Raw genomic sequence first — 18,895 nt, 5'->3', positions numbered from 1 at the left:
AGTTGTCGATTCGGGTAAATGGGTCGGGTTTGGGTCGGGTCAATTCAGATTAATTCCATAACCTATAAGGGTTGGGTTTGGGTTGGGTCATGCTTGAGTCGGGTCATACTTCTTATCCTGTTTGGGTCGGGTTTAGATCTGGTTAATAACGGGTCGGGTTACATTCCGGTCAGGTGAACAATAGGTCAGGTATAATTAGGGTTTTCATGGGTTAAAACGGGTTAGGGTAATTCTCGGGTTCGAGTCGGGTTTGGTTCAAGTCAATAATTTGCGAGTTAGAATCAGGTCGGGTCATTCTCGGGTTTGAGTCGGGTTCGGTTCAAGTCAATAATTTGCGGATTACAATCAGGTCGGGTCATTTTCAAGTCGGATCATTCTTGGGTTCAAGTCAGGTCAGTTCAAGTCAATAAATTGCGGGTTATAATTAGATTGGGTCATTTCCAAGTCGGGTAATTCTCGGATTCAAGTCGGGTTATGTTCAAGTCAATAATTTGCAGGTTGCAATCAGGTCGGGTCATTTTCAAGTCAGGTCATATTCGGGTTCAACTAACTATAAATAGATAATTATCATTTTTATCAAGCTAATTATTTCCTTTGACTATAATATATATGGTAATATACTAGGGAACTTTAGAATATAATTTAGGAAGATAATTATCTCCATTGACCATACAACAAATATATACTATATTTAACTCTTAAATTTGAGGATGATGCTCCTTTCTTTTGCTGGCTTGGACCGACTTGGTATCCCAAGATAAAATGCTTTGATCAACAATAATAAGGTGGTCTAAATTGCATTTAAGGTGATTTGAAATCGGGTCAGGAACAATTTGGGTTGAATTTAGGTCAGGTAAATAATAAGTCGTGTTAATTTTGAGTCGGGTTAGTAATAGATCGAGTTGAATTTTTGGGTTGGGTAAGTAATAGGTACAATAAAATTCAAGTCGGGTCAATAACAAGTCGAGTTGAATTTAGGCCAGGTCAATAACAAGTCGGGTTGATTTCGGGTCGGGTTTGTAACAGGTTGGGTTAAATTCGGGTCGGATTAGGAACGAGTCGGGTTGTATTCAGGTCAGATTAGTAACAAATCGAATTAAATTTGGGTTTTGACGGGTTAAAACGGGTTTAGGTCAATTTCGGTTCAAGTCGGGTTCGGTACAACTTAATTAAATTGGTCGTTGTAAACTAGTAAATCGGTGCAAGTTGTAAACCGGTAAATTGGTCGTTTAAAAGCAAATTGAATGGTTCCACACACCCAATTGGACTCCTGGAGGATATTAGGGACCACCGGACCATAGTTACATTTCGACAATTTTTATTTCTGGACGAAAAAAGTCAAAATATTCCAAAATTGAAGACTAATATCCACGCTTTTTGAGAAATTTTGGAGGTGTCTAGGCCTGGTGTCGAAAAGTCTTGAAATTCTATGGGATACATCTCGGGGTCATATAATGTCGTTTGGAACCATATATAATCATTATTTGTTGTCATAAATGTTCATGGTAGGCTTGAATTAATGAAATCAGTGCAAGTTGTAAACCGACAAATTGGTCGTTTAAAGGCAAATTGGATGGTTCCACCCACCCAATTGGAATCCCGGAGGGTATTAGGGACCATGGTAAATATTTCGGCAATTTTTATTTTCAGGCGAAAAAAAATAAAAAAAATCTCAAAATTGAAGGCTAATATCCACGTTTTTTGAGAAATTTTGGAGGTTTCGGGACCCGTTGTAGAAAAGTATTAATATTTTAGGGGATACATCTCGGGGTCATATGATATCGTTTGGATCCATATATAACCATTATGTGTTGTCATAAATGTTCGTAGTGGGCTTGAGTTAATGAAATTCGTGGAAGTTGTAAACCAGTAATTAAATTGGTTGTTTAAAGGAAAATTGGATGGTACTACTAACCTAATAGGACTCCCAGAGGGTATTAGGGACCATGGTAAACATTTCGGAAATTTTTATTTCCAGGCGAAAAAGTCAAAAATTTCCAAAATTAAAGGCTAATTATCCACGCTTTTTGAGAAATTTTTGAGGTTTTGGGGCCCGGTGTCGAAAAGCTTTGAGATTTTAGGGGATACATCTCGGGGTCCTATAATACTGTTTTAAACCATAAATGATCATTATATGTTGTCATAAATGTTCGTGGTAGGCTTGAGTTAATGAAATCGGTGCAAGTTGTAAACCGGTAAATTGGTCGTTTAGAAGCAAATTAGTGGTTCCACCCACACAATTGGACTACCTAAGGGTATTAGGGACCTTGGTAAAAATTTCGGCAACTTTTATTTTCGGACGAAAAAAAGTTAAAAAATTCCAAAAATAAAGGCTAATATACACTCATTTTGAAAAAAAATTTAGGTTTCGAGGGCCCGGTGTCGAAAAGATTTGAGATTTTAGGGGATAAATCTCGGGGTCATATAATATTGTTTTAAACCATAACTGATCAATATATGTTGTCATAAATTTTCGTGGTAGGCTTGAGTTAATAAATTCGGTACAAGTTGTAAACCAGTAAATTGGTCGTTTAAAGGCAAATTGGATGGTTCCACCCACCCAATTGGACTCCCAGGGGGTATTAGGGACCATGGTAAAAATTTCGGTAAATTTTTTTCCGTGTGAAAAAAGTCAAAAAAATTCCAAAATTGAAGGATAATATCTATGCTTTTTTAGAAATTTCGAAGGTTTCGCGTGGGATCCGGTGTCGAAAAGAATTGAGATTTTAGGGGATACATATGGGGGTCATATAATGCCGTTTGGAACCATGTGTGATCATTATATGTTGTCTTAAATGTTTGTGGTAAGCTTGAGTTAATAAAATCGACGCAAGTTGTAAACCAGTAATTTGGCCGTTTTAAATGCAAATTGGATGGTTCCACCCACCCAATTGGACTCCCGAAGGATATTAGAGACCATGGTAAACATTTCGGAAAATTTAATTTTTTGGGCGAAAAAAGTCAAAAAATTCAAAATTTGAAGGTTATTATCCACGCTTTGTGAGAAATTTTGGAGTTTTCGGGGCCCGGTGTAGAAAAGTATTGAAATTATAGGGAATACATATCGGAGTCATATAATTTCGTTTGGAACCATACATGATCATTATTTGTTGTCAAAAATTTTCATGGTAGGCTTAAATTAATGAAATCGGTGTAAGTTGTAAATCGGTAAATTGGTCGTTTAAAGGCTGATTGGATGGTTCCACCCACCCAATTGGACTCCCGGAGTATATTTGGGAGCATGGCAAACATTTTGGCAATTTTTATATCCGGGCGAAAAAAGTCAAAAAATTCCAAAACTGAAGGCTAATATCCACGCTTTTTGAGAAATTTCGAACGTTTCGAGGCCCTATGGCGAAAAGTATTGAGATTTTAGGGAATATATCTCGAGGTCATATAATGCCGTTTGGAACCATATATGATTATTATATGTTGTGATAAATGTTCGTGGTAAGCTTGAGTTAATGAAATCGGTTCAAGTTGTAAACCGGTAAATTGGTCGTTTAAAGGCAAATTGGACGGTTCCACCTAGCCAATTGGACTCCCGGATGATATTCGGGACCTTGGTAAACATTTCGGCAATTTTTAATTCCGGGTGAAAAAAATAAAAAAATTCCAAAATTGAAGGCTAATATCCACAATTTTTGAGAAATTTTGGAGGTTTTGGGTAGAGTTGTCAATTCGAATAAACGGGTTGAGTTTGGGTCGGTAAGAGTGGGTCGAATCAACTCGGGTCGGGCCAATTCGGATTAATTCCATAACTTATGCGCGTCGGGTTTGGTTAGGTCATGCTTGAATCGGGTCATGTTGGGTCATACTTCTTATCTGGGTTGGGTCGGGTTTAGGTCGGGTTACATTCGGTTCGGGTGAACAATAGGTCGGGTTTAATTCAGGTTTCTCAGGTTCAAACGGGTTAGGTAATTCCGGGTTTGAGTCGGATTCGGTTCAAGTCAATAACTTGCGGGTTAGAAGCAGGTCGGGTCATTCTCGGGTTTAATTTGAGTTGGGTTCAGTTCAAGTCAATAATTTGCGGGTTATAATCAGGTTGGGTCATGTTCAAGTCGGGTCATTCTCGGGTTCAAGTTGGGTTCGATTCAAGTTAATAATTTGTGGGTTATATTCAGGTTGGGTCATTTCCAAGTCGGGTTATTCTCGGAGTCAAGTCGGGTTATGTTCAAGTCAATAATTTGCAGGTTACAATCAGGTCGAGTCATTTCCAAGTCAGGTCATCATATTCGGGTTCAACTAACTATAAATAGATAATTATCATTTTAATCAAGCTAATTATTTACTTTGACTGTAATATATATGGCAATATACTAGGGATTTATATATAGTCTATAATTTAGGAAGATAATTATCTCCTTTGACCATACAACAAATATTTACAATATTTAACTCTTAAATTTAAGGATGATGCTCCTTTTTTTTGCTGGCCTGGACCGACTTGGTCTCCCAAGACAAAATGCTTTGATCAACAATAATAAGGTGGTCTGAATTGCATTTAAGGCCGGTGATTTGAAATCGAGTCAGGAACAATTTGGGTTGAATTTAGATCGGATCAATAACAAGTCGTGTTAATTCCGAGTCGGGTTAGTAACAATCGGGTTGAATTTAGGTCAGGTTAATAACAAGTCGGGTTGATTTCGGGTCGAGTTTGTAACAGGTTCGGTTAAATTCGGATCGGGTCAGGAACATGTCGGTTGAATTCAGGTCAGGTTTGTAACAAGTTGGGTTAAATTCGAGTTTTGACGGGTTAAAACGGGTTTGGGTCAATTTCGATTCAAGTCGGGTTTGGTTCAGGTCAATAATTTACGGGTTACATTCGGGTCGGGTCATTTCCAGGTCAATTCATGTTTGAATCGGGTCTCACATACTCGGGTCAACTCGGCTCTAGGGTTAGTTTCAGGTCGGGTTTAGGTCACCATTTTTTCGGATTCAGATGGGTCGGTTAATAATCGGGTTTAAGTCGGTATTTCGGGTCGGGTCAACTTTTGACAGCTTTAAAAAAAACTAGCCTTAACTCGACCCATGTCATGGATATACATCGATTAGATAATTCGAATTCAAAAAATGATATCATCGTCATGTTTTTGTGTTGGCTTTTGCTCAACAATAGTAGTCAGTTGTTAGTCACCGTAATAGTTGTTAGCTGCAATATATTAGTTCTCACAATAAACATTGTTAGTACAACATAATAAGTTCGTAGCTAATTGCAAGATTAAAATAAAAAATGAATTATTTTCTAAATTTTTCATTAGAACTCTTTATTTTTTTTTATACCTCTAAAAGCTACTTCTCCTCATTCCAAACATTACTTGATGAAACTCTAATATCCGTCCAATTTTAACGTAATAAACAACAATGTTATTGTCTTTAGGAAAAATTAATTTTTGCTACCTATCAAACACATCAAATTGAATTTTGCTACCTATCAAAACTTTTATTTTATTTTGCTACCTAACATATGCCCTTTTTTTAAATTTTGCTACCACCGTTAAGGAATCCGTTAAGTGGGTCCATAATGACACGTGTCGTGTTATTATTGGCCAAAAAAATTAAAAAAATAAATTAATTAATTAAAAAAAATTAAAAAGAAAAACCTAAACTACCCAGCCACCACCCCCGCGCCACCACCCTCTTCCCCCCAACTCACCGCACCCCTCCCCGAAACCACCACCCGCGTCACACCACCAGCCCCAACCTACCTGAACCCTCCCCCTCCCTTTCCCGCAACCGCGTCGCCCCTAAAAACCACCAAAACTAAAACCCTAGATCCCACCACGGCCACGAATCTGACCACAAATGGACGAAATCGGCCGGTTTTGGGGCTCAGTGGCCTTAACCGGCCGATTTCGGCCTTTTAAGGCCAGATTCTTGGCCGTTTTTGGGGAGGAGGGTTTTGGGTTTAGCGGTTTTGGGGGCGACGCGGTTGCGGGAAAGGGAGGGGGAGGGTTCAGGTGGGTTGGGGCTGGTGGTGCGACGCGGGTGGTGGTTTCAGCGAGGGGTGCAGTGAGTTGGGGGGAAGGGGGTGGTGGCTGGGTAGTTTAGGTTTTTCTTTTTATTTTTTTTAAATTTTTTATTTATTTATTTTTTTTAATTTTTTTGGCCAATAATAACACGACACGTGTCGTTATGGACCCACTTAACGGATTCCTTAACGAATTCCGTTCAGTGGTAGAAAAATTTTAAAAAAGGGCATATGTTAGGTAGCAAAATTCAATAAAAGTTTTGATAGGTAGCAAAATTAAATTTGATGTGTTTGATAGGTAGCAAAAATCAATTTTTCCTTATCTTTATCATATAGTATGTAGTTGTGGAACCTTGCCAAAGAAGGTATGTAAGATTGTTATACAATATATATTATTGATATTGGATACGCACCTTAAAAAAATAGATCTAGATTTGGTTTTTGTGGTAGCTCCAATTGATATAAGTTGGATACTTCCTTTACAAAGGCAGCTTATAAGGGTTGGAAATGGAATTGCCAGACTGGTACTTAACTAGTTGTAATGTGACTTCCTGCTAAATTAAACTACACTATACATATTTATTTTTGTTACCAATTAATTCATATTACACACTTTATATAATATGGTCCATGAATTTATCTCTTATTATGGCTTATGCATGTGCAATCACCTGTTTGCCAATCTGGTTTACGTTACAAATTTAGAACCCAAAAAAAAAAATACGAAATAAATAAATAAAATTTCAATTTGAATATAATTCGTTGGAATGTTAATTTAATAATTTAATTCCTTCTTTATAAAATCATTCTTTTAAAGAAAAAAAAAACAGTTAGGAAGTCTCAGTTTACAAGAAACCTTTATACTTGCATATGGCCCTCCCTTCTCACTGGGAACCATCTTAGATGTTTGAGATAACATGACTGGTTCCCCTTAAAAGGGAAAATATAAGGTTTTATTTAGTATCCAATTTTATTCTTTTTTTATTATTATTTATTTTTTTATTTTTACTTCTTTATGTTTTTTGTGATTGGAAAAAAAAAATGCCTATAGGACTATAGGTGTATCATATGTCTAAACTATTTTACCTCGTTTTTTTTTAATTATTTGGAAAAATCTTAAAAAAGATTATCATAAATATTGATTAAAAATGAATTATCATTTTGTGAAATATCTTTATATTATGAGTTAGAGTTACTTTTATATGGAGTATTTCCTAGCTAGTTCCTTTAAATATTTTCCCTAACCTTGATTGACTTGTTTACATAAGCCGCACCTTTTTATTTTATGTTTTTTTTTTTTTATTTTTTTTAATTTTTTATTTATAGCTTTTACTAATCAAAATCAAAGATATTTAGGCTAACACTCCGTATGATGTATTAACAATCACGATATTTGTTTTTGTAAGAAATCCAAACAGGGGAACTCATTCACCATATTGATATATCAAAAACTTTTGTATACACCCGGTTTACACTAATTTTACTGTACATCGAGCAGTATAAGGGTAACTTTTACCTAATTTTAGAGTAACTTTTTGCCTTTTTTTGGGTAACTTTTAACATAATACAATTTTTATATAAATAGACAATAAGAAAAGTTTTATAATGGTAATTTAATTACATTTAATCACAAATAATTGATTTTTAAGTCATTTAAAATGTGATTCTTTACTAATAATTTTTATTTGTATTGGATTACTTTTATGCATATCAGGGTAACTTTTATTTATTTTAGGGGTAACTTTTGATCAATCTAGTCTATCTTTATAATGGATGTACAATAATTATTGTACACCCGATTTTTTTTTAAAGTTTGTGTTGATATATATATATATATATATATTTTACTATAGCTTCTATTTATTAAAAAAAAAAAATCAAATATATTGATGGTTAAAATGAGGCATTAATAAAAGCAATATAAAAAAAATAATAATAATAAAAATAAAGAGGAGATAATAAAAGAAAGTAGAAAGAATCACATGGCGTAACATGGAAGGAGAGAGGAATGAAGAGCGGTGATCTCATTCTCATATTGATGGCAATCTACTTGGTGTGTATCATGTATGTAGAATTGTAGATGTAGAATATAGTGTAACGTAGCTTAAAGATGCTTAGCTTACCAGCTAATTCACCAACTGCCGCGTTACCGTTTTTAGCTTTTATTCCTCTCTTTAAGTTGGTCATCAAGACGCCACTCTTAACCTAATATTACAATTTAACCATTATTTCTATAATAATCTATTTATGTTACCTCATCATTGATCACCTTCTTGTTTCATGTGAAATTATATCCATTTATTTTACAAAGTTTGCAAGTAACATGCATCATATGCAAGTTAATTATCAATCATAATCTAACTTTATTTTTTTATGAAAGTTTATAATTACAATAAGCATACAGTTGGGATGAAATTTGAGCTACTGAACGATTATAAAAAGTTGTCTTATCAATGTACTCCTTACGTCCTTAGTAATTTAAAGTGTAGTTATTTCATGATATTAATGTATTCATAATAAAATCATTCAACATTGTTTGGTTAAAAAAACAAAAAAGCATATTAGGTGGTTTTGGCAAAATGAAAAAATAAATAAAAATGAATGATGGTGGAGTAAAGATCAATTTTGCTTTTACCCTCTTTTCAGTCCATTTTGGTGTACCCACTGATCAAAAACCGGGATCACATTAAGGTGGAAATAATTAATCTGGAAATTAACCCAAAGTTAATTAGCCTCTTTAAATAATAGTAATTTTTTTTTAAGTACGAAGTGATAATATCCCTAATTATCTTTTCTTTTTTTTTTTTCTTTTTTTTTTTCCAGTCAGTAAGGCTAATCCTCCCTGTCAAAAAAAAAAAAGAAAAAGAAAAAAAGAGGTTAATTTTTTAATTAGGGATAAATTAATATCACCTCAGACATTATTAGAGAATTTGATTTTTAAACAACCTTCTATTTCTGAATTCCTTTATGTAATACTTTACGCAGTTGACCATTAAAAAACCACATGTCCAAATTACAAATTGATTATTGGATTACGTCAACTACAAGTTTGTTTTTCCACGTTATTTTCAACACAAAATCAGCATCTTCCCTAATCCCTATCTTCACGGAATACATGCAATGACAATCAAAGAACCATTCAACCAACCTAGTGTAATTAAGTAATACTCGTAGCCTTTATAAATTACAATAATTAATTCAAGAAATGTCAACTAATAGTTCAAATTCTCAAGGGATCAATGGATCATACATTCATACGGATTAAATCTTGTACACACATCGCCTCTACATGGCTTGCCAAAAATAGATATTTCGTAACAAATTTAAAGTAAGCCATAATGTCATAATGATACAGAATCCTCAAATTCGTTAAAATTTCCTCTATATATTATATATAGTGTTTACAAAAATCAAAGAACAATGGGATTTCCAATTTGGAAAAACCCTCTTATTCTGTTACAAATCATTTACAAAGGGGCCAAAAGCTTCTCCACTAATTGTGAGCCAATGGCAATGAATAATGGTAAAAAAATGTGACAAATAATTGACTACAGGAATGTTCTGTAAAATTTCTACAATAACTTTTCTTTACTCCCTGTAAGTTGTTGTACTTATACCTATCAAATTCTTTTTTTTTTCTTCCCAATTTTCTACACAACAATTAGAAATCTACAAACTAAAAAAAAAATATTCAAGCTTTCCCGGTTAAGGTCTTACGGAGTCGGTAAGTTTAGCAATTATACCCTGTTGCTGTTGTTGCTTTCCATGTTGCTTAGCCTGATGCTCAGACCAGTAAGACTGCGCGGCTAAAACCCTGTCCAAAAGATCTTGGGGAACTGGCTCCCCTCTCCTTTGCTGTGGTGAGATTCTTGCCGTGTGAACCAGTGTTTTCCACTTATCCTAAATAAAGATTAAAAAGATCGCGAAATTAACAAAAAGAAATAAATAATAAATACAACTCAGATCATGTGAGAAATGAAAGGATAAGCATATGCTCTTCATAAAACACAAATCGTAGGTTGTCTTAATAACAAGAATACAAAACCATGTGGATCACAGGCTTTTCACCCCCACAAGGGTTTTGGAGCTAAGCTTAGATTCATGTCTCATTAACAACTCACACATAATAAATTATCAACTATAAATTCAAAATAAAGTTAATAAATTTCAATTACATTTAATAATGTATATAATTAATTAATCATACATTATCTTATCAATGAGGAGTTAGCCAATCACTGTCAAGATAGTTATGTACAAGTGAAGTTAAGGTTGCTTGAGTCCCTAAAAGATGGAACTATTAGTGCCAACAGAAGGAATCAGAACAGTGAAAGCAATGTTTGGACCACAACTGCGTAAGGAGAATAATAACTCAATAAGGCAGGACCCATACAAGTCTATGTCCATGTTCATGTAAATCGATTCAAATCCTTTTGAGCAAATACATTATGCAAGAATGAGCTAATAGACCATTCAAGAATATCTAAAATATCATGTTAGAAAAGTATACAATTATAGCAAAATAGACTCTTACCTTCAAATCAACATAAGTTCGATGCTTAGCATTCTCAAAGGCGCACAGTTTAACATCACGCCACCTGTGAAGTATGAACTTGGCATCAGGAAATTTTAACATATGAGTGTATAATGTATACTTAAGAATGAAAAGATCATAACAGTCCCACAACCTCCTCCATATGGGGAGGGAAGAGGATAAAAGTCATGTACCTTCCAGTTCCGAGTTTTTCCACTGCTCGAACAAGTGCTTCTACCTCAGAAACAGAGAAGGGTCGCCTAGTACGGCGTTGTCCAATATCTGAACGCTTGGATCTTTGGTTCATAGGCACTACAGCTAGAGCTTCCATGCTTTCTTCAGGAACAGGCACTATAGCTTTAGATTTCGAAACAGTTTTGTCAGTCAGTTCAGTTGAAGGATATGAAACTAAGTCCTTGATACTTCCAGATGGTTTAATTGAATCAGTTAAAAATGGTTTTTCCGGAGTTTTGATAACAAAACTGTCGCCATTAGGGTTAACTTGAGACCTGCAGAACACCAACAATAACACAGTCAGAGGCAAACAGTACCAGATAAACATAGGGTGAGAAAATGACAGAAGAAAGCAGTCAAATACCTATTTACAAATTTGGGTGAGTCACATGGAACTGGAGAAGGAGGTTCTTCAGAGCATTTAAGTGGAGAAGGTTGAGTTGGACTATTTGGCTCTAGCATAAACCCAATTGTATCCATATCATCACTTTGGGATATACCAGACTGGAGTAAAGTTCTGTTGTCATCTCGAATCGTCTTTCCTTGGAGAAGTACACCAACACGCAAACCTCCACCAAGAATAGTCGTCACAGCCTCTAAAACAGTTCTCTGTGGAGTAATCATAAATGATCAAATATTATCAATCATGAAAACTGTCAAGCATCATTAACCAGGAAAAATCAGAAACAATGAAGTCTTCATGCATATCAAATACAATTATGAGAAGTATGTAGTAATAAATCATGACAACCGAATGAAAAACAAGATGGAAACTATTAAAAACTAAATGTTCTTGCAAACAATAACTCAGTTGCATACCTTAAGTGAACCAACAGTTGCACTCTCCGGAACCTCAATGAAAAGCTCTGGTACTTTGAAGGAGTTAATGCTAAGTCGCACTGCATTAAAAACATTTTACATGTAAGAAATTCTCACAGGACAAGCAATTATAGCTCAACGAGTTAAATACAACTAAAAAGCTCCAATAGTACCTTGAGAGTTTCTAGAATTGCAAGATTTTTGGCGGCAAAGACCTGAAGACGGTGTCCCTTTTCCTGCATGATAAAGAAATTGATATATCCAATCAGAATTTGCTATTTACTAAAACTGGAATTACAACAAGCCAATCAATACAGATGAGGTAATTAAAAAAAAAACCTTCAAGCAGCTTTCCTGCTGAGGCATTCTTCTCATCATCTACGCCCTTCTCAGGCGAGTTAGAAACACTTTCACAGCTTATGCCTCCATCATATGTCACCACTGAGCTTCGATCAAATAATCTTCGTTTCTTGAATGGAGTATTACGCTGAGACCTGTCTATCTCATAAGAGGGCCTCTTACTAGAGTCATTGTTCTTTAATCCACCATCTAGAGTGCCAAAAATCAACACACATTGTTGTTAGCATCAAATTCCCTTCTAGAATGATGAAAGCCATTCAACATATACAAAACAATTAACGCACCTGAGTTAGAAGGTTCATAATCCTTCAGTTTTGGAGCCGTCTTCCAGTATTTAGACGACAAAAGCTTGTTGTCTTCGTCACATGCAGGTGACCTGAATGCCTTCATTATGTTGTTAGGTTTAGAGCACTGAGAAAGAATTTCATCATCATCTTTACAGTTTATTTTTACATCGTTCCCCTGTTTCAGAGACGAAGCATTAGGATTAGCACCCCTACCAAGGGTCAAGTTAACATTTTCTTCAGAGTTGGTTGGTGCAGACGACTTGTTAGCTGTAGCACCAACTCCAGAAGCACCCCCGTTAGCATATAGCTTCCTAATGAGCCCATTTTCTATATTAATGGCATCAGACTCCCCACATTTGGGGGAACTCTCATCTACTTTACAAGAATGTTTTACAAACAAGCTGTTGATTTTCTGGGTCACCAACTTTGAATCAGAATCAATCTTCTCAGAACACACAGAGCTTGCGAAAGGAGAACCGTGCTTTCCAGTTACTTCATTCACTAATTCAATCTTCCCTTTACATGAATCCCTCTGAAGGCCAGAGAAAAAGACACTACCCTCGGAACTGCCCTGATCATCATGTTCGCCTCCTAGTATTTTATCAACATCCAGAGGCTCATTCTTAACAACGATATCCTTATCAATTCTGCACTGATCAAATCCAACAGCTGCACTACTAGAAGCAGAAGAGCACTCACTCTCTTCTAGCAACTTTCCAGCAACCGTGGCCAACAACTCAAATGCACATACTTGGCCACCGTTTTCAGGTGTCTTCTGACGAAACCCCCGTTTCTGTAACCAATTACACATCAAAATCGAGCAACGAAAGCAATGCAGTTATATACCATAACACAATCAAACAAAACATACCCGTATGGATCTAGGAGCTCTAGGTATAGCAGGCGAACGGTATCCATTATAACCGTGATCCAACGTTCTCTTTAACAACACCATTTTTCAGACATACATGCCAGGAAAAAACTACAGAATTCACAAATGGTAGGTAATCCTGTGTGACAGCAAAACCAATGAACGAGTCAATAAAACCAGAAATTATTCCATAAATTCTACACAATCTGTAAAGTCTGTTTAACATAATTTAATCCAAGTTTCCAAATCAGGCATCATTACAACTTTACATTAAATTATATACAGAAAAAAAAAAATCAAATATAATTTAGATCATAATAATTCTGTTATGATCAAATAAAGTAGTAAAATCTAACACGAAAATCTTCAGATTTTATAAAACCCTCTCTCTTAAAACCACCAGAAATTAAAGAATTATGAATTTTTTTTTGATCAATTGCTTCCAACAGAAGCCACGAAAAAAGTACATGAGAGAGTAAAAGCAACAAAATTACGCAACAAAATTACGAATTCTGGATCCTAACAACTTGATCATCAGCATAAAATGCAATTACAGATCAAATTAACCAAATTCGAACACAATGATCATTTGATCAACAATCCAAATCAACCAATCTGAGAAACATTTCCCAAATAAAACTCAAAATTCAGCATAAATTCTCCAAAATCTCAAATCAAACAGTTACAATTCAAACAAATTCAGCATGTTAGATCAAAATTATGCACAATTACCGCCGAAAACCGCGAAATTAAACTAAAAAAAATAAAAATAAAAAACCGCACCTGATAATCAAACAAACGAACCGATCTTCGTTCTTCGATCAAACAATATAACTACCTAATTTACAACTGATAATCAAATAAAAAATAAGGTAGAACAAAATAATCGTATTTTAAAAATTATTATTTTATTACAATGAAAAAATCTCAAAGAGATACGTAAATCTTTCTCTCTCTTTCAAAGAAATTATGTATGATCAATCATTCATTCATCCATTTGATTCATTTCATTTGAATCAACGAAGAAGAAATGAAAATTTACAAAATAATAAGAAAAAAAGAAGTAAAAATTGTTTATGTTAGTTTGTTTCTCCCTCTAAAAAAAATGGGAAATTCTCTCTCTAAAGGAGGGGTTTGGTTGTGGGGACAGAGAAGGTATACAAAAACCCCGGGGTGTGAGGGAAGGGGGGGATTTAAATTACCCAACAAAAAAACTGCTTAAACCCCAACCAAATCTCTCAGCCACATAACCGGTTATTGCCGGTCAAACGGTTATAGGTTAGTTATCGACTTATTTTTATCATCCGGTAAATTATTACTTGTTTTTTAATATAAACAAAATAATAATAATAGTAATAAAGTGGTTTAGTTTAATTTTTGATTTTATTTTTCAGACCACTTCTTACTAAATTCCTAAATTTACTAATCTAAAAAATTTTGTAAGCCTCTAATAATGGGTTTAACCCCCCGCCATTATCGTAGTTTCTTTATTTGACAGTGTTGGTTTGGATAGTGTTGTGGAGATAATTCAGGACTAAACAATGACATTTTTGGAAACTTTTTGGCTTTACTATTTTGTTATTTTCAGTCCGTTGAATTTCGTCTTCATTTCTTCTTAAAAATGGGATTTTTTTTTTTTTTTGGTAAACGAAAAAAAAAAAACTTATAACTGTAAAATATTCTCTCTTTTTTTACCAAGTATTGTACTCCGTAAGACCGTAACAATGGTCTCACTCTTTTTTATTTGAGTGATTAATTTGGAGTGTAACATAATACAAATTACAATCCTTGATTAATATGTCAAACTAACGTTATATGCTTATCTCAACTTATTAATAATTTCGACAAAAATAATACTCGTATTTGTTTATTATTCAACGTATTTTGAAAGGAAAAAAAAAAAAACCTTATTTTGGATATATATAAATCGTTGATCAAGAAATTGTCTAAAATAAATTTTTTGTGTATAAGTGTACTTGTTATTTATTGAAAATTTTAAGGTGCAGGCGGCTGTACCTTGCTTGGTACAGCCAAAAAATGCAAAAAAAACATGTAACTATTTTGTAAAGAGCATACAATTATTTTGTAAAGAACATATAGTTGTTTTGTAACGAACATTCAATTTTATATACTTTTTTCATATATAAAGAACATCTGCAATATTAATAGGGGGGTGTTAAATACCGCCATCCAAAATTATCAAAACCGCCAACATTTAGTGTGAATGGACAATCATGTCCTTAGTACTTCATTACTATCTTCCCTATTGCCATCAATCACTAACACCTTGACACCACCACCCTAATTGACGACTAACACCACCACCACCACCACCACCACACTGACCGCGACGATCACCACTGCACTAGCGACCCACCACCTTCCCTCCTTTTATTTTATTTTTAAATTTCAGATTTTCAGGCAATCGCGGTAACCAAAGCCCAAAATCAATTACCGTGTATGGTAAACGGAGCCCAAAATCGGTTACCGTGCATGGTAACCGGAGCCCAAAACCAGTTATCGTGCATGGTAACCGGTTTTGGGCTCCGGTTACCATAGAATCGATTAAGGTGCACGGTAACCAGAGCCAAAAACCGGTTACCACGCACGGTAACCGGTTTTGGGTTCCGGTTACCACGCACGGTAACCGGTTCTGGGCTCCAGTTACCACGGTTGCCTAAAATAAATAAAAAAAAACCACCACCTTCACGCCGACCAGGGAAGGTGGTGGGTTGTCATAGAGGGGGGTGTGGTGGGTCGTCGGTTAAAAGGGGTTGTGATCGCCGGTTGGAAGGGGTTGTGGGTTGCCGGAAGGATGAAGGGATGGTGAAGTAGTAAGGGTATGATTGTCCATTCACACCAAATGTTGGCGGTGGTGATCATTTTTGTTGGCGGTGTTTAGCAATCCCTTATTAATAAAGAACATGATAATAATATGTAATAAACTTTATCTATATATAACCACCCTAATTTGAAGACAAAATTTAATAAACATTTCACATTAAGCAATGATCTTTATGTTGCAAATAAAGTACATTACACTGACTGATCAATGAACATAAAAATATGTTCTTTTTATGTATTTTTTTGGTGCAAATATGTTCTTTTCACTCTATGTAGATGTTCATTACATTTTAATAGTATGTTATTTTTACTTTAGGTATATGTTCATTACATTTTAATAGTATGTTCTTTTCACTATAATTATATGTTCATTACTTTTATATATCATGTTCTTTCCTACAAAACGACTGTACGTTGCACCGTACAGGCGCCTGTAGGAACCAACTATTAAAATGATCTCAACTTCTCAAGATCTTCTGAAATCGAGAAGGAAGCTAAGTTCTAATCATTTGAGCTACCCTCACGCACTTTGTTGTCTTTTGTTTGCAACAATCTAAAATAATATTCAAATATTGAGATGAACTTAACAAGATTTGTACATGAATAAATTAGTTATGTACAAAAATAATAACAAAAATAATTAGCTATGTACAAAAGTCAATGTAATACTCCCATTCGTATTTTTTTAAAAAATATAACGAGTATTTGATTCGTGTAGCATTTAAGTTAAAATAATTATTTTTATTTTGAAAGAAATTATATTTTTATTTGTAAAGTGTAGTACTTTCAATAATTTATGTACTGTTCTATAATAAATAAAATAAAATATAATAAAGGGTATGTGCATGAAAAAAATTATTTAATACCTCGAGCTTGACCATATATGGTGACAGCATTTTATAAGCATAAAATTTTAATTTATAAAAAATTAATAAAAATAAATAAAATGATGTTTATGTTAAAAAGCGGAGCATGATTGTTAGCTTAGGAAAAGGAAAGCACACAAGTAGGAGAGATTATCACTTATCAATTTATCAAAAAGACAATTTAGCAAGCATATAATACGACAACCTTTTAAAACAAATGAAAACTATGAACAACATAAAATAATTATGATATTATCATTAATAGCAAAAATAGGTGGTGCGACAAATTTGTTAAAGTGATATTATAAGGAAAAATCTAGAGGTTTCTATAAATTTTGGTACCTAGGAAAAATATATTTGGACACTAAAGTTTGAATATGTGGTAAAGAGAGTAATGGGATATTAGTAATGACAAAGTGTCTTGAATTATCCTCCTATCTTATCGGCTCGTTGGTTGCAATCATCAAGTATTGGGTATGGTCCATCACTTTTTCAAAGGAATCCTTGAGTATATGCTCATAACCTCATAGCTTAAAAGGGTCAACGATCACTATCCATATATTTCTCACATCATCACGTACTCTCTCTCTCTCTCTTTTTTTTTTTTTTTTTAATACTCATCTAATACTTCCTTCGTTCTCGTAATATTGCAATATCGGGATGGACATGAGTTTTAAGAAGAGATAGAAAGAAAATAAGACAGATTGAGACAAAGAGAGAAAACGTGTGTGGATAGAGAAATGTTATACTCCGTAATATTTATAAAACATCTTAAAATGATAATTGTTGTAATATTTATGGAACGGAGAAAGTAGAGTATAATTGTGTAGTTATAAACTTTGATTAAGGGGAGATGGTGAAACACCAAACTAGCTAATTGGGCCGTACTATAGTGTCATTTATAATATATGATAAATCTAAGGGATAAACTAAACAGAAAAGTAGAGCAAGCGAAAAAAGAAATGGAAAAAAACTTATACTTCGTAATTTCCTTCTATGAAATCCTCTTTTAGCAGAGAAACTATCAACATGGATATCATAATGATACAGAGTAGTGTTTTTCAACTACCATTCTAGCTATATTAGAAAGTTACCTTGAAAAAAAAAAAACTAAGATTTAGGGTAAAGAACTCAATACATACATAAAGTTAAACTCGACACATTAAAGCAGAAAAAAAAATTGAAATTTAAAGATTATGATCAAATATGTTTCGTTGCCATCAGAAAAAAGAAAGGAATAATAAAATCAAATTAATGAAATGATTATAATTTTGGATGATTTGATTAGAATTATCTCTCAAAAAGATTTTAAATGGGAAGAAATATAACAAGGAATACAGTCTTTTGTAGCTGTAATTTTTGTACAATGTTTTAGTCTCATGTTAAGCATGATGGGAATTTTGTAGTCCACCACTTAGCTAGGTTAGTGCTATTTAGTTGTGAACAATGTTGGGAAAACCACGCTCCTAGCAAGGTTTCGTGTATGTTTTTGCTAATTTGCTTACTATGATATAATAATTGCTAGTTTAAGTTAGAAGGAGTAGCCCAATAGGCCTATCCAAACCCGGGTATTCTTTGGGTCGAAGCGGACTGGAATGGGCTAACGTTGATCAACTCTCTGACAACATGGCTAACAAAGAATCCGTGGCCCAATGGGCCATTACATAAGCATCTCTTTTTTAAAAAAAACAAAAAAAAGTTATCCAAACTGAAATATCTTACACGGTGAAAATTTAAAAAGTTTTCAATATTGATTTGGGCTGCTTTTGCTCCTCTGATATTGGTTTGGTTTTACGCAATTCTTGTACATGGTATTTATGGGCCTAGATTGATGAAGCCCGCAAATTGGGTCGGAATAGCTCAATCAGACTTGCACTTTTCACACAATTGCTGATTTGTTTTTGCATGTTATTCCGTAATACAATTGGTAAATGTAGCCCTTATTCGCCTGTGTAGGGCTGTAATATTGTCAAAATTCTAGTTGAATGTTATATGGTGAAGTTAGCCGGTGAGTTATTATTAGTACTACGACATGCTTCGTAGTACATTCTCATAGTAGGTTAGATATGGGAATGTGTTTATCATTGGAATGATGAGGATGAGGGCGAC

The 18,895-nt window shown here is 34.3% G+C and overlaps 1 protein-coding gene across 1 annotated transcript; it reads right to left on the bottom strand.

Moving 5' to 3' along the window:
* Positions 1-9,383: 9,383 nt before the first annotated feature.
* LOC110733301 (telomere repeat-binding protein 3-like) lies at positions 9,384-14,291 on the bottom strand. Its single transcript, XM_021913315.1, has 10 exons — positions 13,860-14,291; positions 13,077-13,215; positions 12,203-12,998; positions 11,898-12,107; positions 11,732-11,794; positions 11,559-11,638; positions 11,104-11,348; positions 10,700-11,014; positions 10,506-10,569; positions 9,384-9,871 (listed from the first exon to the last, which is right to left on the bottom strand). Exons 2-10 carry the CDS (start codon positions 13,158-13,160, stop codon positions 9,677-9,679), a joined length of 2,052 nt encoding a protein of 683 aa, XP_021769007.1. The 5' UTR covers positions 13,161-13,215; positions 13,860-14,291; the 3' UTR covers positions 9,384-9,676.
* Between the last annotated feature and the right edge of the window lie 4,604 nt (positions 14,292-18,895).

This window comes from Chenopodium quinoa, unplaced genomic scaffold (assembly GCF_001683475.1).
Source record: "Chenopodium quinoa cultivar QQ74 unplaced genomic scaffold, ASM168347v1, whole genome shotgun sequence".
Lineage (NCBI taxonomy): Eukaryota > Viridiplantae > Streptophyta > Magnoliopsida > Caryophyllales > Amaranthaceae > Chenopodium > Chenopodium quinoa.
Note: the sequence above shows the minus strand (reverse complement) of the source record. Positions and strands in the feature narration are given on the sequence as shown.